At 53.6% G+C, this 24,724-nt stretch overlaps 7 protein-coding genes across 8 annotated transcripts; 2 read left to right on the top strand and 5 right to left on the bottom strand.

The window, feature by feature from the left end:
- Positions 1–24: 24 nt before the first annotated feature.
- Positions 25–6,058, bottom strand: HMPREF1120_03510 (uncharacterized protein). Its single transcript, XM_009157584.1, has one exon. The coding sequence runs from the start codon at positions 5,604–5,606 to the stop codon at positions 423–425; it is 5,184 nt and encodes a 1,727-aa protein (XP_009155832.1). The 5' UTR covers positions 5,607–6,058; the 3' UTR covers positions 25–422.
- Positions 6,059–6,577: 519 nt separating this feature from the next.
- Positions 6,578–10,918, bottom strand: HMPREF1120_03509 (uncharacterized protein; the record flags this gene model as incomplete). The annotated part of the gene is made up of 2 exons (XM_009157583.1): positions 6,578–8,442; positions 8,491–10,918. 2 exons carry the CDS (start codon positions 10,916–10,918, stop codon positions 6,578–6,580), a joined length of 4,293 nt encoding a protein of 1,430 aa, XP_009155831.1.
- Positions 10,919–12,267: 1,349 nt separating this feature from the next.
- On the bottom strand, positions 12,268–13,212 carry HMPREF1120_03508 (uncharacterized protein; the record flags this gene model as incomplete). Its single annotated transcript, XM_009157582.1, has 3 exons — positions 12,268–12,890; positions 12,942–13,045; positions 13,106–13,212. 3 exons carry the CDS (start codon positions 13,210–13,212, stop codon positions 12,268–12,270), a joined length of 834 nt encoding a protein of 277 aa, XP_009155830.1.
- A 495-nt stretch (positions 13,213–13,707) lies between these two features.
- On the bottom strand, positions 13,708–15,462 carry HMPREF1120_03507 (DNA polymerase sigma subunit; the record flags this gene model as incomplete). The annotated part of the gene is made up of 1 exon (XM_009157581.1): positions 13,708–15,462. One exon carries the CDS (start codon positions 15,460–15,462, stop codon positions 13,708–13,710), a length of 1,755 nt encoding a protein of 584 aa, XP_009155829.1.
- A 360-nt stretch (positions 15,463–15,822) lies between these two features.
- Positions 15,823–20,307, top strand: HMPREF1120_03506. 2 transcript variants are annotated; one of them, XM_009157580.1, is made up of 3 exons: positions 15,823–16,606; positions 16,803–19,633; positions 19,692–20,307. In XM_009157580.1, exons 2-3 carry the CDS (start codon positions 16,987–16,989, stop codon positions 19,850–19,852), a joined length of 2,808 nt encoding a protein of 935 aa, XP_009155828.1. In that variant the 5' UTR covers positions 15,823–16,606; positions 16,803–16,986; the 3' UTR covers positions 19,853–20,307. The 2 variants fall into 2 exon arrangements, with proteins under 2 accessions (XP_009155828.1, XP_009155827.1); XM_009157579.1 differs by having other exon boundaries at positions 15,823–19,633.
- A 223-nt stretch (positions 20,308–20,530) lies between these two features.
- HMPREF1120_03505 (uncharacterized protein) lies at positions 20,531–22,543 on the top strand. The gene is made up of 2 exons (XM_009157578.1): positions 20,531–20,864; positions 20,969–22,543. The coding sequence occupies exons 1-2, from the start codon at positions 20,816–20,818 to the stop codon at positions 21,667–21,669; spliced, it is 750 nt and encodes a 249-aa protein (XP_009155826.1). The 5' UTR covers positions 20,531–20,815; the 3' UTR covers positions 21,670–22,543.
- A 236-nt stretch (positions 22,544–22,779) lies between these two features.
- Positions 22,780–24,338, bottom strand: HMPREF1120_03504 (uncharacterized protein; the record flags this gene model as incomplete). Its single annotated transcript, XM_009157577.1, has 2 exons — positions 22,780–24,143; positions 24,242–24,338. 2 exons carry the CDS (start codon positions 24,336–24,338, stop codon positions 22,780–22,782), a joined length of 1,461 nt encoding a protein of 486 aa, XP_009155825.1.
- Positions 24,339–24,724: the final 386 nt, after the last annotated feature.

Here is a 24,724-nt window from a genome sequence, read left to right as displayed (position 1 = left end):
CCGAACTGGAACGAGCTAGTGGAGATAAAAATGGACTAGTAGGTTAGTCAATTCAATATTTGCACGTGTCACGGATACCTTGTAGTATAATAAGTCCAAGTTCGAGTTCAGCCTTGTCGCGGACAGCATGAAAAAGGGGGCCTCTGCCCTTATGTCTCTGTGTGTGTGTAGCTCTCTGTACGAGATATCCCATCCGCGTCCTATAATCCTAGTGGTAGCAATAGTGATACAAAAGCTGGCCTCCTTAGCCTTGCCCGCCTCCCACTGCGCCCCAATGCTCATCTGCGGAGTGAACCAAGACACCCAATGCACTCACTGCCAGTGGCGGCTGAGCCGATCAAATAAAACAATCAACCTTTTCCTTTTCAATCCTCATCTCTCTGCCACCGCGTCACTTTCAAATTCCATCCGACAAAACGAATCTACCGCTTCCTTTGCCCGTTTCGTGGTCCCTGCGTTCCCGTAGCATGGGCTTCCACTTCGGTGGCACGAGCTTCGCCCGCCGGGAAAGGCTGTAAACTGCCGTCCTCTAGTAGGGCCTTGTTGTTATGGGCATCACCACCACCACCATCCTCCAGGTGGCCTTGCTTGATGACATCCATATGTTGCCCTTCAGTAGGATAGCCGGGCAACTGCTGCAGCTCGCCACCGGAAACAAAACCCTTCTTGACTCTCTCACGCTCCAACTCCCTTCTCAGCTCCTCGTTGACCGCGTCGCGTTCCTCCAATCTCTTGCGGGCACCGCTTCGATCAAGCAATCTAGCTTCTCTTTCGGCTTTCAGGCGTCGCTCCAGTTCTCGAAGGCGGTGGATCCATTTCTCGGATCCTTGTCCTTGTTCTTGTCCTTGACCTTGCTTCCCGCCGCCCACGCTCACCGCAGTAGTAATACTGGCAATATCGGATCCGGATCCAGTACTTCGGGGAGCCATAGGTGGTGCTTCTCGCGGCGGTGGGGCCGCTGGAGGCAAGGAAAAGTTTCCGTTTGCCGGCGCGTTGAACGGTCCCACTGGAACCATTAGCCCTCTATCGCGTTCTCGCTGCTGCCGGTCCCTATCCCGGTCGCGGTCGCGTTCACGCTCACCTTGCGTATAGGCCGCATATGCCGCGTGAGCGGCCGAATTCCGACTCGAAATTGAACTGGACCGCAACGACGCCATGTCGCCACTCATATTGCTGAACTGCTCCATCATCCCCGTCGAATGATGTCGTTGCAACTCCATGGGTCGACCGCTGTTTCGCCTCACGCTCGACGACCGAGTCGGTACCCCAACACCAACAACTCCACTGTTCACTGTGCCGTCCAGGCCCTGACCCTGGCCTTGAAATTCGTTTACCGTGGTGCTTGAATATCCAGACGCTCGACTCTCAGCCTTGTTCCGTCCATGGTGCATATTATGATGGGCCTGTTGCTGTTGAAGCAATTGGAGTTCCGCCTTCAGTAGCCTATTCTCGCCTTTCAGCTTGCTGATTTCCGGGGTCCTGCTTGGTTTGGAGGATCCGGATCCGTGCTTGTGACCATGGCCATGGTGATCAGGATGTCCGGAGCGCGCCTCCAGATCCGAGAGTTTCAGCTTCATCTGCTCCCAACTCTCTTCGATCCGTTCGAGCTTCCGGGTGCGGACCTCGAGGGTCTGTTCGAGCGCTTGGTATTCTTTGTACAATTCCCGCTCCACTCGCTTGATCTTGTCCTTGAAACTGGATAGAGTGCCTTCCACTTGTCTGGCTGCAAGCAGGAGATTTCTGCTGAACCCAGGCCAAAACAACATGTTGCCAATAACTTCTTGCGAAGGCAAGTTGCCGTTGATTAAACTGTTGTTGTGGGTCCAGTCCGGCCCACACATGGCTGACAGTCGTTTCCAGAGCGTGAGCAGCAATTGGTTGCGTTCGCTGAGCTGCTCCTTCAATTGACTTTCCATCTGGCTCATTCGTTTTCTATCACTCTGTCGTAAGCCCTCCAACTCGGCGATTCTTGCAGATGCCGAACTGAGTGCGCGGGTGGTGGAATTGTGGCCTTTATTGGTTCGTTCGAAGTCCAGTTTGTCTTGTCGCCGCCCGGCCTTTTCACGCTCAAGCGCCTCGGCCAGTTTCTTGCACTCATGGCTGGTAGACTCCAACAGCGCATCACGATCGGCGAGCAGGCTTTCACTTTCGTTTAGTCTCCTTCGAACAGACTCTAGATCCATGGTGGCTTGATCCAGTTCACGACGCATCTTGGTAACAGCGCTGATGAGGCTCGATCGCGAACCCTCAGGGTCACCAATGATGTTTCGTAGGCTCTCCTCCAGTTCAGCCAGACGGTCCTTGTAAGCGTTTGCTTCAATGTCGCGAGACGACAAAGCCTTCCGCACCTTCCGAAGCTCATCTTTGGCACCCGCAGCTTCACGATTGAGGTCGTTAATCACTCTCTGAACTTCCTGCTTCTCTTGACTCGCCACCGCCTCCCGTTGAGCTCTTTCTTCGTGGAGACGACGCTCCAGCTCGCGGCTCTTGTCTCTCTCTGATTCCAGGTTCAGATGGACCTTCTTAAGCAAGGACTCCAAGTCACCAATCTTGATCTTGTCGGAATCTTGCTCCTCGCGAAGGAACGCGATCTCATTGTGACTGCTCTCTTGCTGCACAGTCAGCCTTTGCACCTTGCTTTCGGCCTCAGCCAGCGACTTTTCGAGACTCTCGATCTCCCGATTGGACTCATCAAGCTCAGCCTTGACCGACTGATAGCGGGCCAAATTCTGCTGTGCGTCCTCTTCGAGACGAACAAGGCCTTCGGAAGCCGAGCGCATTTCCGATTGTAATGCCTTGACATTGTCAATCTGTGCCTGGAGCTCTTGCTGAAGCCTTGCACACTCCTCGACTTTAGCATCCAGCTCATCTCCCAGACCGTCAATCTCTTCTTGAGCCTCGTTCTTGAGTTGTTGAAAAGCCTGGTCCTGCTCCTCGGCTTCACGTAGGGCATTGTCACGCTCTTGAGTGAGTAGCTGCAGTTCCTCATTGAATTGATCCGCATCGGCCTGGGCTTGCGCATCCACTGCATCAAGCTCGGCTAGAGCTTCGTCGAACTGACTTTGCAGGTTCTGATTTTCGAGTTTCAACTGGGAGACTTCATCACGAAGCTCATTGATCCTATTCTCCAGTGTCTCTCGTTCCTCCTCATCTAGTCGAGACACCCGTGTCCCATTGCTGGCGCGGGAGTGGGATCTTGCGCGAGAAGCCGACCGGTCAAGAATGCTATCACCGGCAACGGATCGAAGTCCACCCATCCGACCTAGCTTCAAATCCTCAATTTCTTGGTATAAGCGTTCTTTCTCCTTGTTGCGAGACGTCAATGTAGACGCCTGCGCACCGATCATCTTTTGCAGTTCCGAGACCTCGTGCCTGAGTCTTTCGATTTCCGCAGCTTGGGCGGCGTTCGCAGCTGTCTCGACGCTGCTGGACCGCGAAACGACCGAGCCGGCCAAACGAGATTTTCGCGAGTTGGATTTGCCTGAAGCGAGCGACTCGCTTCGCAGCTTCGCAATTTCCTCACGAAGCCTCTTATTGTCCTCCTCAGACTGCTCCCGGGCGATTGTTTCGGCCTCGAGCATGTCCTTCCACATGTCGCGCTCTTCTCTCGAGCCCACGTCGGATGTGGCTGCTCGGGTGTCTCCCAGTGACTTGACCATCTCTGCCAGCCTTCGTTTCTCCGACTCCTTGGCAAAGTTCTCAGATCGCAACTTTTCTATCTCGACTTCGTTCATCTCGACCCTCTCGCGAAGGTAGATAACCTCTTCCTCTGCCGTTGGACTTCGATCCTCGTCAGTCTCATACCCGGGATCGCCGTGAGGGGATTCGCGAGCGCCACTTTCCTCTAGCTTCTTCTGTAACTCACGGACCTGCTTCCGTAGATTGTGATTATCGTTTTCCAGCCTCAGCCTATCCGATTTTAATTGTACATTCTCCGTGATCATTTCTTTGATACCATCTTCAGACCGTTTCTGCAGAGCCTGGTCCAAGAAATGTATCTTCATCTTCAAGTCAAAGTTCTCCTTGCCGAGCTTCTCAACGGTGCTTCTGTGCTCTTTCAAGGTCAACCCACGCTTCGGGCCCGGTGTCATGCCAAAGACAATACTGTTCTTATCAGGGGACATGCTCCGTTCTTGTCGGTACTGGCGGGCAAACGTGCCCGGAACCTCTAGATCCCGCACGTTATTAGCGATGACGGTATCAGTAGGCATATTGAAGTTAAATGTCGATGCTCGCGGCGTCGCCAGTCCTCCTCCACCTTTACTTGATCGGGGACACTCTTCTTGTACAGTTCCCAAGTCCGAGGTGGAAGGGTGTCGCTGCGGTTGCGACTCATCACTGATCCCCGATATCCCGGACATCATGCTCCCCAGGCTCGCTTGTCGGGAAATCGTTAGCCTCGACTTGCGTTGTGCGCCAGACTCGGGCAAAGCCCCGCCCGACTGTAGAGCAAAGTCTGCACCGAGAGTCACCTCACTGGCATCGGTATTCGAACTAGCCATGGAGTCATACGACAGTCGAGCCTGTGAAGACCGTTTATGCAAGTACTGTGGCCGCTTGGAGCTCGGGTCCGACTTGCTGTCTGCCCTTTCTTGCTGTCCGTCCACGGCACCAGGGACGTTCAGATACTGGTTCTCCTGCCGGGGCTGTGACCGGTCTCTTCGTGGCGTGGCGTCGGCATCAACCACGGCCTCGTTGCTAGAATGGGCCTGTCGTTTCTCTGATCCAGACACATCCGTCCCATGACCATCTTCTCCTAGATCAGGGTCCTCTTCTTCACCAGTATCAGCCCTTTCGGATCCAGAATCATAATCTTGCTCATTCGCAGTCTCATATCCGCCCATCGTCGCCAGGGACTGGACTCTGTTAAGGGTACGTGCGGCGGCCGCAGCAGTGGGCGAAGACGACATATTTTCCAGCGCAGACGTGTTGGGAATCTGAGGCGTGTTCCCGTCGGACTCATCAAAGTCAGCGAAGTCTTGCCGTTCAGGTGCCGGAGTCTTGTAACCGCCAGGCGGGGTACGTGGTGACTGCTGCACCTCGGTGGATCTGGAGCGCGCGTGATGGTGGTTCTCCGTTTCGTCACTATGGTAGGAGACCACAATGGGCTGTGGCTTCTTGCGCACGGCAAGGTTGTGATTGGGAATGCCGAAGAGGTGAGTGTCGTCGGCACCGGCGGTCGTTGAATCCTTGCCGGTGAACTGCGATCGCTCGGGGAGGAAACTGGATTCGACTTCAAGAAGTTTATTGTTCATGTCACTTTCGTCTAAGGTGACGGTTGCTGGACCATCCATGTTGGTGTTCTCCTCCAGCGTCATGTTTCCCGGCGCGTTCACATTGTTGTCCCTCTCTAGCGGTTGCGGCAAGTCATTCGTGCTGTTGTCTCTGTCTTCGCCTGGCACTGGCAACAACCCACTCGAATCGCCAGGATCCCGCGACCAAGACGACTCATTGTGGTGTTCATTCAGTTCATGATCGCTTGAAGCAGGCGACATATCATCCTCCTCCTCCTCCTCAGCATCAAACCCGCCCGGCACCCTTGACGACGACCGACGCTCTGACTGCGGCGGCCGAATACTAGCACTGCTGAGGATTGACGACGACATTGAAGGACGACTGCGGCGTGGTTCACCAGTGCAGCATCTGGAGAGTGAACCGATCGCTAATGGTGGCTAGCTAGCAGAATGTCGAAATGCGGCGTTGCAAGCCGATTGAACTCGAGCCGCTGAGCAGCGTGGGCGTCGCGGACATTGGGTGTTGGGTTTCCAGACACGGCAGCGGAATGATGACGATGCGAAGGGGAGGGAGCGCGTTGTTTTGTTGGTTGCACTGCAAAGAACGTCGGCACTCGAGTTATCGAGGCTGCAAACCACACCGATTAGAGAGAGCCCTCGGGACTGCGCAGAGACACAGACAATTGGAACGTGCGTGTCGACAATGGCCGGAGACGACGAGATAGTAGTGGTAGCCTCGTCTAGTTCATCCCTGAAACCTGGAGTCCGTCCCCTGAAGGCCTCGTTGAGGGCTGGGGCAGTGAAGTTGCAGTGCAGTGGCAGGGTTCCTGTTCCCGTCGCGCCAAGTGCCAGTCCCGATTCGTGCGCATCATCAACATCAACATCCAAGCGACCCAGCACCGCATAAATAGTGCTCGTCTGACACCGATGTTCTCCCCCATTTTACGTCCGACCACCGTCATGCCGCCGCAACATTGTTCTGTCAGACGCTTCCCTTCTCTGCCATCTCGACAAAGTTACGGCGCTACTGTGCCAGGTACAAAGCAATTCAAAGAACCTACGGTCGTACATAGCAATAGTACGCAGTGTGTGGTTTCAATCTTCCCCATGGTTACTAGTATGAAATATACAGACTAGCAGTTGCCCATCGCCGGCTCTCAGAAATCAACGCTAATATCAGGCTGTACAAAGCATGGCTTCAGTTGTCTGGTTTGGTATCTGCTCATTAAGTCGTAATTCGTTTCCTAATCTTCATAGAATGAGCATCATTCTAATTGCTGCGCTAGCTATCTGTCCGTCTTCTCGCGCAAAACAAATTCTTTAACTGCAAATAATCAGCCTGCTCAGGCTGGGATGGGCTGGCCGGTTACGACCCGGCTGTCCATCTCCACCCTTCGAGCCTCATCTTCTTCCTGCCTCATCTTGTAAATCCGGTCTTTCGTGGCCTGGGCATGCTGCAGTGCATCAATATATGTCCGGAACTTGACAATCTCCCGCAGAAGGTAGCTGCTTTTCTTTTCCCAATTGTTCATCGCCTTGGTCGAGTTGGGATGCTTCGAGGAGAACGCCAGTAACATAGGCCCCCTAAGCTCATTATGTCTTTGCAACTCGTCCTCCACGTTGCTGACATAGGTCTGAAGGGCCTTCAACTGATCGACCTCCATCAACTGAGAGGCAAACATGGATTGCTGCGGAGGTGTCCAGTCACTGATATGGACCCTGTCTCCAGGCAGCTTGGCCCGAGCACCACCACCAACATAATCCAGAGAGCTCCGCATCGACATCTGTGTGCTGGGGCGTGGATTCATCGTGCTGTTGTTCTCGTTCTGCGAATCGGAGGATATCAAACTGCGGTTCACAACGGCATCACTCCACCCATATTCCATGTTGCTGATGCCGCCCATCATCGGTTCCTTGGATAACCGAGCGCTCCAAAAGTTGGCGCTGGACACAAACTCCTTGACAATATCCGGAGTTCCAACAGAGAAGAGGTGCACAGCCCCGGTCGGAAGACTCAGAGCCCAAACGTACGGGCGTGCCTTGGAATAGCCAGGAGGAGGTAAAGAGCTTGCGATCGTATGTCGTAGCATGAATTTCCACACCTCTTCAGCATTATCTTGCCAGTTCCCGCCGCCCACAACAGCGCCTGCTTTTGGCTGACGAGCCTTGTTCCGGAGCGACTTTGCGGTCGAGGAGAAAGAAAACAATCGCATCCATCCTCTTTCAATAACAGCAAAACAATCGGTCCAGTTTCTGTCTTTGGATCGTTTGTCCACACCCTCTAGATGGCATTTGTGTTTGACGATTCCTTCTTTCGCCCATGGTGCACCACAGAGCTCGAGAGTGTCATCTTCGAGGAGTGACCCGGCCTTGGGTCCGTCATCGATGGGGAGTTCCAGCTGGTCGTCTCGAATAATTGCCTGACTTAGAGCATTGGCGAAGCCGATTGATGATTGATAATCTCCAGGGGCGGCTTCAGTATTGAACGAGTCTACTGACATCGAAGTCAGTGTCTTCCCTAGTGACGCCCGACTCCATGTGCTCGACATGGATGGGCTCCAGGTGGTCGACTGCTCGTCTATGCTCGTCCTACTAGAACCAAAGCCAGGTGCGGATGGCAAACGGGGCCTTGATCTGGCCTTCGTGGCCCAACGAGCGCCCAAGGATCGGCTTTCCCCAACTAGGCGACCACGATTGCTCTCAGAATGGGCCTTGCTGAGTACGCTTGGTGTCCGTCGTAGCATATTTGATCCGACCGATAGAAAGCTGCTAGACTGGTGCAACTGACCGGGCACATCAAGCTGAGCGCCATGCAAGGGCAAGGGATCCTGGGAGATGGAGGTATAGAATGTTCTTAGTACCGATTCGATGCGCATTTCCCAGTTCCTTCCTGGCGTGCCATCTGCTGAGGTGTCCACATTAGAGATTGTTGAAACGGAATTTTGTCGCTCGTCCTGGCTGGGGTTGGCTCCTGATCTTGTCGGCTGCCGCGGCGTTTCCGCAGTATCTTGCGTCGACAACACATTGGCACGGGGTCTAACGGCGTTTGCACGTAAAGTGCTGTCAGTGTCCTGCCCCTGAGCCACAAGTTTGACGGTAGGGAGAGCGTTGCGGACGAATTGATTCTTGGTCATTTTCTGGCCAATGTCGGCCAGGTGAAGATCGGTGTTGAGCAGCAGAAGAGAATAGCAGATAGTGTGGACAACATCTACCCACGTCAGCAAGGGCCCGTCGTATGCAAGAGATTAACACTTACCGCTGGACTTGTACATGTGATTGGGGTTGCACTCGCACCACCGCTGGGCAAACGCGTCCACCATTCGGTCCATCTGCTGTGTCTCGCCTTTGAGGGCAACTCGATCACATAGATCCCGGAATGCGTCTAGGATATCTTGGCCATTCCAGTCGAAAAGTCCCATGTACGCTTTTCGTATACGTTCCCGGTCAGCACCAGCCTCTCCTAGCCATGCTCCGGCATTTGAAGAATCAATTTCGTTATCCACATTGTCGAAGATGCTTTGCGCTTTGAGCTTGTCGGGATCTGGCAGCGTTGCCACCTGAGCAACCTCCAAAGGAGCAGCTTGGTCGTCTTCAGGAGTTTCGGTCACGAGAGGGGTTGTAGGCGCGGACCGATACTCGCTAACATCAGACAAAGAATGAATAGGAGAATCTTTGCGCCCGCCTCGGTCCATCTCCAGGCGTTTCAGCAATCTAGCACTGTGACTAGGACTTGCGAGAGGTCCTGTGTTCGTGAGGTTGCACAAAGGGTTTCCGACCAGAGGAGTAGTGGGAGAGACTTCCTCGGACTTCCACGATGGTTTTCGTGCCATTGACTTTTGAGGATCAGGAGTCGAGGTAGGCAATGCGTTAAACGATACGGTGTGTTCCAGTTTCAGGTCATGGAGATTGTGGTGGACTTCTTCATCCGGCTGCTCACCGTCCGAATACTGACCGTCGAAAGGAGAGATTTTTGACGGTTCCTCGGTGCTGCTGCTATCCGCCAGGAAAGAATCTTGATGCGGAATACGAAGAGTCGAGCCGGGCTTGCTGTTCGTCTTCAAGGTTCTATTGCTTCCATGCGATTCGTTTCGACTGTGGCCGGCAAGTCTAGGTCGATTGGGCGTGTCTTTGGGAAGGGCAAACGTGGGAGGTGGACGTGTTGCTGTGTATGACCCTTGCATTGAACTTGTTCTACTATGCCCGTGACCATGGCCTGAGGAGTGCATCTGGCTCTCCCCCAGGTAGGGGACCATGAAAGCTCTAAGGCTACTAACCGGACTGGTCCCGTCCACGGCAGCAGACTCTGATTTCAATTCTGAGTTGAGTGTGAGTGGCAGAGGTGGAGGAATATTGGTGCTGATAGACTTCTTCCTCCGACGGAAGAAGGTAGAAGTCTTCTTAGACACCGGGTGGTTTTCCTTGTTAGCAGATACATCATTAGAAGTCCTGCGAACCGGCTTATGCGCTCTCCCTAGGGGTGTGGTGGGGTGTCCCATCTCGTCCTGGACAGGGGTCGATCGGCCATATTGAGGTTTGTTGACGGCGTGAACATGATGATCCGTCGTAACGGGATTTCTAGAAGAGCCAAAGACGCGGCGGAAGAAACCAGGCCTTGGAGCGGCAACAGGCTCCGAAAAACCCAATTTCTGGTCGTGAGCCGTGTTGAGCAACGCAGGAACGCTCCTCATAGTAGGCAGTTGCGGAACAGGATCATCCAATGTGTTTGTCCCCAAGGCTCCGGTCCGGCCTCTCTTCGCATATGCGCTCTTCGAAGATTTGGTGCTGTTTTTCCGGACAAGAGGCGAGGCAGAGGTGTTTACCAAAGGGTCATGTACCGCCTCCGGCCCTTGGAATATGATGGGCATCGGTGCACCGTCACCGGCCGTTAAGCCTCTCGAGACGCGCATGTTGCGCTGGCCGGAGCCTAGATCAAAGCTCCTTGACCGTCTATCCCCTGGTCCGCCCAGTCGCCCAGACAGACTGGCAAGATGCCCCAGATCAATACTTGACGAGGCGCTGCTGGTAGGGCTTCTCCCGCCTTTCGAGGTGTTCTTCTTCCTCCTCTGGTGCCCAGGCTGAGCCGCCCGTTGGGAATCGTACACTCTGGCACGCACCGACTCTTCATCCTCTCCAAAGATGCTTGGAAGCCGTTGTGAAATCTTGGGGCCTCTCCAGCTGTTCCGCATAGGAATGCGCGGAACAGTGTCTGGAAAGCGTGGTACACCCTTCATGTCCTGCATATCGGCCTCGGAAGAAAGCGATGAGGAAAATGTATGGCCCCGTTGCCGTGCACTTGAGGCAGCATCGTAGCCTCGATTTCGCGGAGTATATGGGACATCGTCGAAGACGGTACTGGAGAATTGGTCCAACGACATTACCAGATTGTCCACCATAGAGGCTCGGAGGACATGGTTGGAGGAGAGGGAAAGGTCGTGAGGGTCTTCGTTATCGTCGTGTCCATCATCGTTATCCCTCAAATGCTCAATTGGAGACGAGTCCGCCAGAAAAGTGCCCGATGCCGCCATTGGCGTCCCTTGCGGAAGAGGCTGAGCGTTCAGGGTTGAAGGAGACGGAGCGGACGAGGAATAAGGTCGAAGAAAGTCCGCGTCAGGGAACGGGCTTATTGCGTCCACGTCCGCTCTGTTGGCTTTTCTGGGAGAGGGAAGAGGTAGTACCGGGGTCATAGTCTCGGATCGAAATCAGATCCTAGGACAATGTAGACTTCCGTCGTATGCGATGCAAAGCGGAAGAGCACCTGTGTGTGTCCTAGTCTGAGACAGCTAACATTAGTCTGCCGTCGCACGACTCGCGTTCGGTCGAAGCGTTTCCCGTTGCATGTCCAACTCCAAGTGAAGTAAGGGCGCACAGCAGGAACACACAGATGGACCAATCTGGAAGAAGTGACAGCAGCCACAGCAGGGATGGAGGAAGGCTGATCCTAGATTGTCACTTTGTAAGTTATGCTAGGGGGATTGTAAAAAGTACGGGGAAGATCCCACTGCAGGAGTTCGCAGCCAGCGCAGGACAGATTTGATGGAGTACAGAAGTCTGGACGTGCATGGCAGGCTAGCACCCGAGGGAGAACTAGCGGGTCGCGTCCGTGACAGGCGCGAGTTAAGCCTTGGAGCCCCATGCAAGGATTAGGGGTTCACGTTGTAACATGCAGCCACTACGCTGCCAGTCACGGTGCCACCAGTGCCACTAGTAGTGCTCAGAGAAGGCGTAGCCCAGGGGAGCCTCCCTTGCACACGGGCTCCGGTATGATAGATACAATACTGATCCGGGGCACTTATTCTGCCCACTACTTGACGGTGTACCAAGCTGAACAAATTCCCAGCCGCCCCAGTGATTGCTTCGGCATGAACTTGACAAGGAGATCAACTGCTCTCACACAGAGTTATAACGGGCAAGGCACCCATGTAGGTACCTACTTATCGCATGGAAGCCGCTTGCTGCCACCTAGTGCGTACTTCCATAGCGCTCTTGTTGCGGCCAGACTCTTGCACAAGCGCCTTACTGTTGACCACTCCTCAATGATGTCTACCGATCCTCAAGTATGGGATATGAGGTGGTCAAGATCGGATCAACGCTGGGCGGAAGGACCTGTATTAGGCTGTTCGATTCCTCCGCCGCTACCCAAAGCCATAACCCCAATCAACGTCAGACGGGGCCGAGGCCTTTATCCCACCCTGACTGCTGAGCCATACCAGTGACCTACTTGGATTCTGACCAAGTAACGCTGGTAGCCAGCATCAAGCGTTTGCAGCACTCACAACCGTTCTTGAGAGCTGGAATTATGATGTCGTGGACGAGACCATCTCAAGAGATGCGACGAATTCTTTTGTAGCCTTCCGCCCACACTCTTGGTTGCTATATCCGTCAGTGGCCTCAATCCCGAAAACGCAATACCGAGCAGCTTCGGCAATGTCATTTTGACTCGAGGCGGACCTTGGCCCACGAGCACAGTCCTTTGAGGATGTAGTAGCGCTAGGATAGTAGACATAGATGTTTTGTTGACTGGGCGCTGCCGAACTCAACCTTTGACACCCAAGAACATCCACCTCGTTCCCCAAGTCGTTAGGTTTATACCGAGGATTGTGCAGATTAGCCATATAACAACCCAAGCCGCCATAGGCGACAGTAGAAGCTGAGTATGGCTGAGAAAGTGCAGTGCGTTATAGCCCAGAAAGGTAATCAAGGTCCAATACAACCCCGCCGCCAGATAGAGCAGATTGGCGAAGAAAGTCGAAGCGCGGTTGGGATGGTTGAGAACAGGCATAAGGATGTATTGGATGATATAGAGCAAGACGTAAGGTGGGAAGAATGCTCGTATGGACACGTCGAAGCAGTATCCAAACTCGAGGGCATCTGCACCCCTGGATCCTCCCGGCGGGCCAAAGAGTCCCTGCTGGCGCCTCCGACCCGGCAGTCCTGCAATTCCTGGGCCTAGGAGCCGCCCGACGACGTAGTATGCCAATGTCGACACGATTAATGAGCCGAAGAGGAAATGGACAACGACGAACATCAAGGCCAGCTTGATGACAGAGGCGAAGGACGGCGTGTACGCTAACGACCAGGCAAAAGACGTGAGGAGGAGGAAGAAGGATAACAGGTAGGTGAATGAAGGATCAGGACGGTGCCAGGTATTTCTCGTCTCTGTTACTGCCATCAGCGTACGCAATCACAGGAGTGGTGAACAAATCTCACGCTTGTGGTAGTAAATTGACTTGAACACCTTCTTGGGTGCGATGAGTAGATGTGTCATCTCCCACACGGCCATTTCGAAGTCCATCTGAGGAAACTTGAACAGCCTGCCAAGTGTCAGCATCCACACATCAACATCTCCGTAGCCGTGTGCGTGGCCGGCTCACCTTTTGAAGAAGCGCGGCATGCGCATCTCTGAGCGCCGCCTGTCGGTCGTCGCACCGAAATGCCCGCCGCCATACTGACGAGGAGTGATAATGCGAGGACTGCTCATAGAGTGGACTTGTGCAGCAGTGTCTTCAGTGCCAGAATATTCACACTGAAACAATGTAGAGTGCTAGAAAGGCAACAAAACAATGAAAGAACAGGTATGTCAGTGAGGTGAAGTTGGTGATGTTTATTAGCCGTGTACCTAGCTCGGGCCAAAGACACTCCATTCTCCGACAAGCTGCGCCTAGGGCGTGTTCCACCGGCCCCGGCTCTCCTTCTACAGAATACCTACTTTTACAGCCTTGCCATTGGGCATCAGAACTACCATGCAGACACTCAATCACTACCTATGCAGTACGAGAGCAAGCTTCAATAGTAGCGGCGATGGCAGTTATACCTGCCCTGGCTATAGGGCTTTCTGATCTACTGGCAGAATGTCGAAAAATGCGGGAAGTTCCCCAAAAGCCACCATATAATTGCTAGATCATCATACGACAAAGTCGTGAGCCGACCGGCGGTATAGCTGGGCGCCCCCCCCCATAGAAGAGCACATGATCAATCATCGCTGAACCTTTGTAGAGATAAGGAGTTGGCGTCCTAGGGCTTTCATATCACCTCGCTCCTGTTCATATATGCGATAGTCAGCCCCAAGGCACGATTCCAGAAGTGCCTGAGGCCGCGGGGAACCCTGTTGAGTTTTGAAATCCGGGCTGGATTGATCCCACTCTTTTATGGCCTGATTCAAGTTGCTACGGACGCTGATGAGCGTGGCCTGCACGTCCTTGATCATGTAGGCAGAACGACCAACATCGTTGAACGGGTTTGCGGGATCTTGAAGGGTCATCAGATAAGCTGCTTTGCCCCGGTGAAGGGTCATCTTGCGCTGGCCGGCAAGCTCCTGCGGAAACAGCTCACTCAGAGACGGAGTTTGCCCAGAAGAGACGGTCGCTTTGTGCCTCCCGTGCCTCCCGGAGGTGCGTTTCGGGAAGAACTGCAAGGGACGAGTGGAAATGCCTTGGGAAGAAAAGTCCATCTCCGAGTACATGTCGAGGAAGAATAGGAGCTGCTTTCCAGCATCCGAGGGGTGAATTTGACCTTCGGAAAATTTCAGCGCAGCCACGATCATGTTGAGGAGGGGATAAGAGGTCAATCCCCCATGGCTGCCAACAGTAAGTCCCCGCATCAAGAGAAGCTGCTTCAAAACTTTGAACAGGCTCTTCAGAGTTGGATATTCTCTCAGAAATGCCTTGACATATTCGGTGCTGTCATATGTGGGCGGAGTGCACTGGATCTGAATAGACAGGCCAGAGAACTTGTGCCTACATAGCAAGATCGGTACTCTAGCCGTTCTAAGGTTGTAGATGACCTCAACAGGGCGAAAGCCCAGTTTGATCTTCTCATGTGTGCCACGAAACGCCTTTTCCAGCAAGGCCAGTATCTGGACGGGAGTCTTCGGTTTGCTCATAGTGGCAGGAGTCCGCGGTTTCCATACGTTGATATCCAGATCAGAGAGGGGATCCGCAATACCAGTGGCACGAGAGCCAATGACATCGACATCCAGATCGTGGTCGGTGTATTTGATGGCTTGAGTAAGATCTTGCAGGGCCGTCTCCACCACCAGCTGTTCCTCTTCTGACGGTGTAACATACTGTTCAAAGGCGCGAATCTCAGCAGACAACCGATCGATGGCCGATGTCCACCCAGTCGATTCAGGTAGGTTGACAAGCCAAGGAAGACGCAACCGCGCAGGCAAGGTTCGATCCTCATCGGCGGGCCGCCAAAAGCTGGTCAGCTCGCGGATTGTACCGACGTCTTCGTCTAATTCGGTTGTGCCGGTGATCGAATGATCCGAAGTAGTGGCCAGGACTTCCACCTTCTTCACTGTGCGCTTTCTCTTCTCTTCATTCACATACTGGGAAGAATGGTCAAAACTCCGTCTCAGTTGTGGTTGGGAATCCGCAGAGGTTTCTGCTTGGGCAAAGCGCGACCGCGGGCGCCGGCGGACTTTGGCAGCGCGGCCAGTTTGGCTGCCTTTTCGTACTGCTAAGGAAGCACGGTTGGCTTCTCGCACGGCTTGCAGTGTGTTCCGCAGGCTGTTGATGTCGATATCAGGGTCGGTGGTCCTTAGTGGGCGTTGCTGATCTCCCAGAGCAGCGCGCCCAGTCGAGAATGGGATTTTCTGCGTTACGCTCCATTGCCATGAACAGCGACGACTGGCAGCCGTCCTCTGCAACGTAGCGAGAGCAACCGTGACCGAGGCATTATGATGAGGTAGAACAACCCATGTTCGACTACAAAGTCGAATCAATGGCATGCATAGAGACGGACGCGACACGGGCGATGCGCGAGGAATCGATTGAAGAAAGACGAGGCCGATGACCGGTTCGAGTCAAGAATCTTAAAGGCTCCGGTGGCCACCAGTGCGCTAATGAACCGTCGAGGGGGTGTTGGTCACGCAGGTACAGCGAAGCAGATAGGGAAATCAAATGGCGAATGTTTTGAGTTGTTTCTGTTGTTTGTAGGTGAGAGCCCTATACTTTGTACAATGTAGAAAAGATTCGTGCAGGGAAGGCGAAGAAGTATCAATCACGTGCAGTGACAGTGTGTTTACCATTGTAAATTCACTTTCCTTGCCGCGATTACTAGGAGGTAGTACGACAACGCTGTAGATTTCTTTCAATCCAGAACTTGAATACCTTGTCCTACTTATCACACCACAACTTAAAAGTTGTCCTCACAGCAACAGTCGCGTCAACAGCTTCAACTAAAGTGTATGCGCGATGTTGTATAACATGTGTGCCTATGATCGCAAGTTAAGCACTCTCCTAACAAGCCAAAGTCAACCAATCCCGCGCGCAGCTAGCAGCCCATGCTACTATGTTCCTCCACTGCAGTGGGGCATTCTTTCTACTGTTCTTGAGCTGTCGCGGGACAATGTATACTTATATACCAGTGTGTTATGGCAGCGACACGCATTGTATACCTATCTACTGATATCGAACTGTGCTGTCATCCTGGTTGAAACTAATCGAGGTCAAGAAAGCGCTTGATCAATAACCTCCATCAGTTGAGGTAACCAAATCCAAAAGCGGATCTCGGTGCGCCTGTTGGGACTGTGCTGAGCTGCCAGTGTCCCCAGTCTCTTCTCAGCCGGGAAGCTGCTCCGAGCCATTATACGCATGGTACGAGGGCGCTATAATCAGCGATAATCAGCTATAACTGCAACTCGACCCAAAAAGGCATAACACAGAAGACGGTCAGGAAGATTCCATCATGTATCGATAATTGGACCTGGTGACGTCGTTCTGTCTCTCTCTGCCAGTTGCTGTATCACTGCAAGTCTCTGGCAGAGTGTGTTCTCCTTCGACTGCTACCTACCACCTATTATTGCACCCGACTCACCATTCCCCTGGACACTCACCTTCGCCAATTGTGTGACACTTCAAGTTTCTCACAAGGTGAGGTCTCAACCTGCTCTACTTCCTTTTCTCCCTCATCTCTGGCCTCCTCCGTCTCCTCTTCTACGCGCCTGTGGTTGGAGTGTTGATCGCTAGCAACTCCCCGCGGTGTTCCCTCTTCCTACAGAACCCCGCCGAGCATCCGCGCCGCCAACACAGACAGCACTCATTTATCTGACACAAGTTGATCAATCAGGCCTCTCCTTTGCTACCCCTCCACTCGCTTGCGTACCGGTTCACCGACCTCTCAATTTATACCTACGAACATCCATACCGCAAGAGCTTGGGATAGACGCAATCACCAGTATACTCGGAGCCCAAAGTTGACCATCCTTCAAGAACGCATAGCTGGGGAATCAGCCCAGACTGTCAGCGACATCATGCCTAATTCTCCAGAAGATGTGGTCAAGAGCCTGCGTCAAGAATACCAGGAAAACCCACCGAGTTCAACAGCGTTAGAGACCGCCGCCCCCACGAATCCTTCCTTACAGCGTGCACCCACTTCTTACTTCTCGGTCCCTCGACGTGAGGCTCCTGAAAAGCCCGCTGAAAAGCCTCCTGCTCCGGCGCTGGAATCTCCAGCGAATGTGGTCAAAGGTGCCGACACAGGCAAAGAACTGCTTCGCCGCCTTAGTCTTGTCGACCACAAAGATGCCGAGGCATTGGATGTCGATCCCCGTACTGCCTACCCGTCACTGAGACTGAGCGGAAATGTCATCAGCGCGACCTTCTGTATTCCTTACCAGCTCACCCATGGACCGCAAGGAGAATGGGGTCTCTCCAACCGCCGGGGCACCTCTGCATTGTTCGATTCCTTCCGTCACCTTTCGTCCGACAAGACGCCATGGAATCACACTCTGGTGGGATGGACGGGTGAAATCCAGACACAACCAGAGACTACCACAGGGAGCATTCTAGAGGGTGATGGCGGCGCCTCCACCCCAACTCAGTCCGCAGGCCCGACGCAAACGAATGCTCCTATTAACAAGTCTGCCGCGCCCTATCCAGTGGACGGTATGCCTAATCAGCAAAACCCGCATGGGGACCATCTCCGCATCTCCCGTGCTGAGCGGAATCGGTTGGAGAAGATACTTGCGCACCATCCTAACGGCAGAGCCGTCCCGGTCTGGATGCCGGATACACAGTCTGACGAGAACGGAGACTTCATTTTCAAAGACCAAAGTCGTTGGCGCAAGTACGCAGAACATGAACTCTACACTCTGTTTCACTATCGACAACATGGTCCGGACGACGGCCGAGCCGAGAAGACGTCCTGGGCGGACTATGTGCAGCTGAACCAAGCCTTTGCCGACCGCATCCTGCACATTTACCAGCCGGGCGATATAGTGTGGATCCACGATTACCACCTGATGTTGCTCCCATCTATGCTCCGTCAACGCATTCCCAACATCTACATCGGCTTCTTCCTGCACATTCCTTTCCCCAGCAGTGAGTACATGCGATGTCTCCCTAGAAGGAAGGACGTCTTGACGGGGGCGCTGGGTGCCACTATGATTGGATTCCAGGCATACAGTTTCTCACGCCACTTCAACTCATGCTGCAAACGCATTTTGGGATTTGAGTCCAGCTCCGCGGGCGTAGACGCTTATGGCGCCCATGTCGCCGTAGATGTTTTTCCCATTGGCATTGACGTAAGCGCCGTGCAAAAGGCGGCATTCATGGATCCGGTGATTGAGCAGAAGATGAAAGCATTGAGGCAATTATACGCAGGCAAGAAAATCATCGTCGGGCGCGATAGACTCGATACGGTCCGAGGAGTCGCTCAAAAACTGATGGCGTTTGAGATTTTCTTGGAGCGGTATCCTGAATGGCGCGAAAAGGTAGTGCTCATCCAAGTGACCAGTCCGACGAGCGTCATGGAAGAGAAGGTGGACGGTGCGCACAAGATCGAACATCACATTTCCAACCTAGTGTCCAGGATCAACGGCCAATATGGATCCTTGAGCCATGCGCCTGTGCAGCATTATCCGCAATATTTATCCTCTCAGGAGTATTTTGCTCTCCTGCGGGTCGCAGACGCCGCGCTCATCACCAGTGTCAGAGATGGCATGAACACCACCAGCCTGGAATATGTCATCTGTCAAAAAGATAACCATGGTCCTCTGATCTTGTCCGAATTTTCCGGCACCGCGGCCAGCTTAGGGAACGCGATTCATATCAACCCCTGGGATTTGGTAGGCGTGGCTCGGGCACTGAAGTATGCGCTCGAAATGCCAGAGGAAAAGAAGAAGAGCGACCACGAGAAGCTTTACAACTACGCGACTACACACACCGTTGCGACCTGGACAAACAACTTCCTCAAACGACTCCTCACCAACCTTACCTCCTTCAGCCAGAACGATCTTACGCCTGCTCTGGATCGTAACCTGATGATCCAGCAGTACAACAAAGCCCAGAAGCGCCTGTTCATGTTCGACTACGATGGCACCTTGACCCCGATCGTCAAGGATCCCAACGCCGCCATTCCGTCTGACAAGGTGCTCCGGACCCTCAAGGCGTTGGCCGCCGACCCTCGCAACAATGTCTGGATCATTAGTGGTCGAGATGCATCTTTCCTAGAAGAGTGGATGGGCCACATCACTGAATTGGGCTTGAGCGCTGAACACGGTTGCTTCATGCGCCGTCCAGGCTCCGAACAATGGGAAAACCTGGCTGCTTCCATGGACATGGGGTGGCAGAAAGAGGTCATGGATATTTTCAGTTACTACACCGAGAGAACCCAAGGTTCTTGGATCGAAAAGAAACGCGTGGCTCTCACTTGGCACTATCGCCAGGCCGATCCCGACTTTGGAGAATTCCAGGCCAAAGAATGTCGGAAGGCCCTGGAGGAGAACGTCATGAAAAACTGGGATGTGGAGGTGATGGCGGGGAAGGCGAATTTGGAAGTCCGGCCTCAGTTTGTCAACAAGGGATATATTGCCACACGACTGATCAACGAGTACGGATATGCTGGCGGGAACCCGCCTGACTTCGTACTCTGCCTGGGAGATGATCAGACCGACGAAGGTAAGCTACCCCAGACCCTGATCGTCTTTTGAGAGGCCTTGCTGACACTTGTCACTAGATATGTTCCGTGCACTCCTGAAGACCAACCTTCCCAAAGAAAACGTCTTCGCATGCACTGTCGGGGCGAGCAGCAAGCGGACGTTGGCCACCTGGCATCTCCTTGAGCCTAGCGATGTCATTGCTAGTATCGCGGCCTTGATCAAGCAGGAGAACTTGTAAGTGCCGGACTAGATTTTTGGACGAATACAGTGGCAGGAGGATGATGGTAGATATTGGGATGAACATATCATGGGCATACGACAGCTGTAACGTGGAATGCAGGCGGTAAGGCAATACCGCACGATAGATTGACGTACAGGACGAGCTAGCGGGCAACGCACTCTGTTATGATCGTCAACGACAGTCAGGTTTTCGACCTGGATGCCGCGAAAATGCTCGCCTGGATACAAGAAGTGCCGCCGATCTTGGGCGAACGTGGATGGGCCTGACCGCAGGCTGATCCTGGTTGAAATCGACCAACGAGTCCACTTTTTGTAATATAATGGTGAGCGGCGGCATATGACGCTAGAAAAAGTTCAATGCCAACTGCGGATAGACCTTTGCTTTTGTCGTACTTGTACAGTTGTATAGACTTTTAGACTGGATTGCCAATGGCGAAGAGAACATATGAAGGATTCGTTTCCGGAGATCAACAGCCTTGTTGATTGATAAGCTTGAAGCATCGAGTGCCGCATTTAGTACGTCGAAGCATACAAAAACGGCGGATCAGACGCGCAGTAATTGGCGCCATGGTGATTGGCTGCAGCGGTGTGACCTTTTGGCACTTGCTCACCCGTACCCGTACGTCATATACTAGGCGCGTTGGGCAGACAGAAATTCCTTTTCTGCAGCCAGTAGCAGTGAGTGAGAAGCGAGTGACATGGCTAAGTAGCCTTGTCTAAAGTTCTCGACCGCAACGTTTCATCCACTGTGACCGCTCTTTGTGCCCTTGCCAGTCACGACGCTCTTAATTGTTATTCCATTGTCACCAACGCCGATTCCACTACCAAGCCTCGCTGTCGGTAACGCGGGGGTATTTTGCCTGATCATTTCTTGTGTCTGCAGGGAAAAGCCATAGTCTCGAACAACGTCAAACAAACCCAACACAGTCACTCTAAGCGCACCAACCCACCGTGATCAATCATGGCTCCGAGAGGAAGGGGAGGCAAATTCTCCAAACCATCTCGAGGAGGTAAGCAGACCAAACAATGAATGACCCCAGCACAAGCCGGAGTGTCAAGATTTTATCCTACGGTGTTTGGCGCAAATCAGACATTGACATTCTTTTCTACCTAGGCGGCAAGCACTTTTCCCGCGACCTGCAACCTCTTGACAGCGATGGGAACCCGCTAGGCATGTGGCGCGACCCTGCGGAAGCGAAGGAGTCATCGGAGGAAGAAACCTCGTCTGAAGAAGAAGAGAGCTCGGAAGAAGAATCTTCAGATGACGGCCGCCCTGCAGCAGGTGGCTCGGCGGCGGCGGCGAGCAGCGAGATGACGCGCGAACAACGTCGTGAGGCTGCCCGACTGCGCAAACAGGCGGCGATTGCACGCAAGAACCAAAAGACCGCCGCACCGGGAGACATGCCGACGTCCGAGTCTGAGTCGGACGAAGAAGACGACAAAGACATGCCGGCCAACCCGAACCACACGTCAAAAGCCCGGACGCAGGCGCGAGCCGCCACGGGTCCCAGCGGCGAAACCACAAAGAAAGACACGGAGAACCTGAGCCGTCGTGAACGCGAGGCCCTGGCTGCTCAGCAGGCCAAGGAACGGTACCAGAAACTCCATGCCGAGGGCAAGACGGACGAGGCTCGCGCCGATCTCGCCCGCTTGAAACTGATCAAGGAACAGCGCGAGGCTGCTGCCGCGCGGAAACAGGCCGAAAAGGAAGAGAAAGAGGCCCGTGAGAAGGAGAGGAGAGAGCGTGAGGCCAAACAGCGAGAGGCCGCCCTGGGCACTGGCCCGGCGAAGAAGGGTGCCAAGGGCAAGAAATGATCATACATATCCCCGCCACCCATCCAGGATGCCGCATGCTTTTAAAAATTCGGGATCAGGGAAAATGGACAGACGTTGCCAGCAAGTCCTCCGGCCTATGTATACACTGTGTATGGCTGCTCTGGAGACGACCGCCCCTGGGCAGTGACGATTCAGGGGGATGCATGGCAATACGACCTTGGGGTAGGACATGGCGTGGCGTGGCATGGCAACCCCCATGGCCAGTGTATGCTGGCAACTGAGGCATCCTATCTCGCGGTTTCTGGACTTTATGCATGAGCCTGCATTGGTCTGGAGTGGAGAGTCTTGATTGACCAAGGTAGTCCACCTATTTTGATCCTATTACACTCAGCCCAGTTCTTACGAGTCATTTGGGCCTACCCACCAAACCCTCTGATCCTGATTGCTCGATATGCAATTGTTACACATGCGTTTTGACGTCGTTGCAGTACCCTTGCCGCCTTGTGTTGTTTTATTTATACTCCTCCCCTTACCCGAGTGTGTCAAGGGAAACTTGTCGAATAACCGCCTTTCTCATACGTCCTGTATCTACTCTTGTTGGCCGTGTGGTACTGACTTAAGATTACTGCACACAGAGTCAAAAGACACGATCCTTGAGCCCCAATCTAGCGCCCTCATTTCCTGCCGCTTGGGATATTATGTTTTGAGCTCAAAGAAAATACATGTTCGCTGCCATGAATCGTCCATCTATTGATCGTCTCGTCGCTCATTATGCATTGCCATTGCTGTCCACTCCATCCCATCCATCCATGCCAGTCTTGTTCAGTCATTCGTTCGTTGTATCCGATCATCCATTCATCCCATATCATTAGAAGTCGCAAGAGCTCCTGTCTTTAGAACGATGTCTACTCATTCCCTTGATTTTTGATCCTGCTCTCGTCCCCACACGCCAGCTTTTAGCCCCGGTTTTGGCGGCACTTCATATGCTGTTATTTTGGCCATGCGTGAGAAAGAACTGGCGAATATGCTCGTCGAGAGCTGGGTATCGGCGCCCGATTCGGCACCGCCACCTCACAGGGCCACCGGTAAGGGGATCGGCATTCAAGCAAGTCGAATATTCACCTTTGCAACGGAATGGCGACTCATCCATCACTCCAAAAAATCCTTGGAGCAATACAGACTCGCCTTAATCTTGAATTCGTTCCCATTGGCAATGTCGAGCCAGGTGTACGCGTCGCACTTGTAGTAGATTGTGATGAGGCCTGATGCTCGAACCGGACCATTACTGCCTCCTCTACCCCTGCCTCTTGCAGCAGCCGTGCCGAATCCATACTTTTCCGCCGCCGCCACCGTCCGAGCAGGAGGATTCAACAACCCCAAATCTTTCATGCCCAAAAGCACACGCTTGACGTCGACCCGGTCGCTGAAGTCATAGGTATACACGCAAATAAGGCGTTGGTTCTGCTGCGCTCCGTAGCGGTTGCTGCGAGAAACCTGTCCTTCTTGTTCTTCTTCTTCGCCCGCCGTCGCTACGGCGACTTTGGCACTCGTGCCCAATTTACCTTCCCAGACTCCTCGCGCCACAATGGCCCAGACGCGATCAATGTCGTCAGTAGGGACAAACATCATCCATTTACCCGATGTGACGCGATGGGACTTTGCGAGCTCAAGGATCGACGACTCTAAAGTGACTCGGTCTGGAGCGAGCATTCGTGTAATGCTGCCTGGAGGTTTCTCTGGGTGTTGGGATTCCAACGAGCTCTTGCGCGAGCGGTAGGCGTCGAGGAGTCGTGAACCGAGTTGCTTGAATGTCGGGATGTCGCCGGTGTCGCCGGTCTCACTGTCTCCGCGGGCCTTTGTACTTCCCGCACCGTTGGAGGTTTTGTGTTTGCGAGGGTACGGATTGGCGATCCAGATCCATGGCCCTTTGGCTGTCGAGAGCGTGGTCGTGGATGGAGGCAGTCGAGCTAAAAAGTCTTCGATTGATTCCGAGAGCTGCTTTGCCGCCCAGCGGCCTTCGTGGAAGTTTCGAGGAGGCGTGTTCCGGTGAGGATTGGGACCGTCTGGAATTTCGTCAGAGCTCATGATCTTCGTGTCGACCATATCGGCATCCTGGTCTCCATGTCCTGATGCTTGCGTCGTCCTCTTCATCTCCAGAGCGGCGGGCAAGGGATTTGGGTCGAGATTCATGTGGTCGGGAGAAGCCGAAGGTGTAGGCGAGGCTGTGGGCGCGGGTGACGGGCTAGCTCTAGCTTCTTCGTCCTCGATTTTCTTTGGCTTGGTTTGCGCCATTACATCTCTCTGAGCATCGCGATGCTTGGCTTCGGCAGCATCTTCGAGGCGAATACCTTTCTCTTCGGCGTCCTTCTTCGCCTTCAGCTCCGCTGCCGCTTTCCAGGCCTTCTTGCCTCGAACGGCGATGACCTGAGTGTTCCAGTCATGGATGGCCCAGTATCTCGCGGGGTTGAAGCTTGCAGCTAGCTTGCTGTAGTATGAAGCCGAGTCGGAGTCGCCTGGACTGGTCGTCAGAGTACCGCACCGCATACTTCGGCGGGAGATGCGCGGCTACGCCCCTAAGGCACTTGGGAGAGTCGGTGGGCCTGCCTCTTACCGTGGAAGTCAGATTCTTCACTGATTAGATCATCTGGAATAGGAACAAAGGGTTCAGTGATTTGGAGTGGCGCTCCGGCTGGAACTGCCGGGGACATGTTTATAGTTGCTGAAAGCGAGACAGTTGGTGCATGTGCTCAACTGAACTAAGCCGGAGGTCTCCTCTCTCAGACATGAAATATACTTGCCGAGACATTTGGGAACAAACAGGCAGCCAGAAAGGAGAGGAGCAGAATAAGTGACGCGACGCAACGCAAAGCAGACACAAAAAACATGCACAGTTGCCTACCGGTCTTGCTTGTTGCTTGCAGTGGCTATCGAACTTGTGATCAGGCTGAAATGCAAAGGCAGACGCTACCGACAAGGCTGTCATTATGTAAGCGAGCAAGCAAACAGCCACGCCGTGGTTACAACTTCTTCATTCCATGCAAGTAACACTTCGACGAGTGAACGGTCGTTCCATAATTCATTATGCCATACTGGT

The sequence above is a fragment of the Exophiala dermatitidis genome (genome assembly GCF_000230625.1).
Source record: "Exophiala dermatitidis NIH/UT8656 unplaced genomic scaffold supercont1.3, whole genome shotgun sequence".
NCBI lineage: Eukaryota > Fungi > Ascomycota > Eurotiomycetes > Chaetothyriales > Herpotrichiellaceae > Exophiala > Exophiala dermatitidis.
The sequence above is the reverse complement of the archived record's forward strand: the minus strand, read 5'-3'. Positions and strand labels throughout refer to the sequence as shown.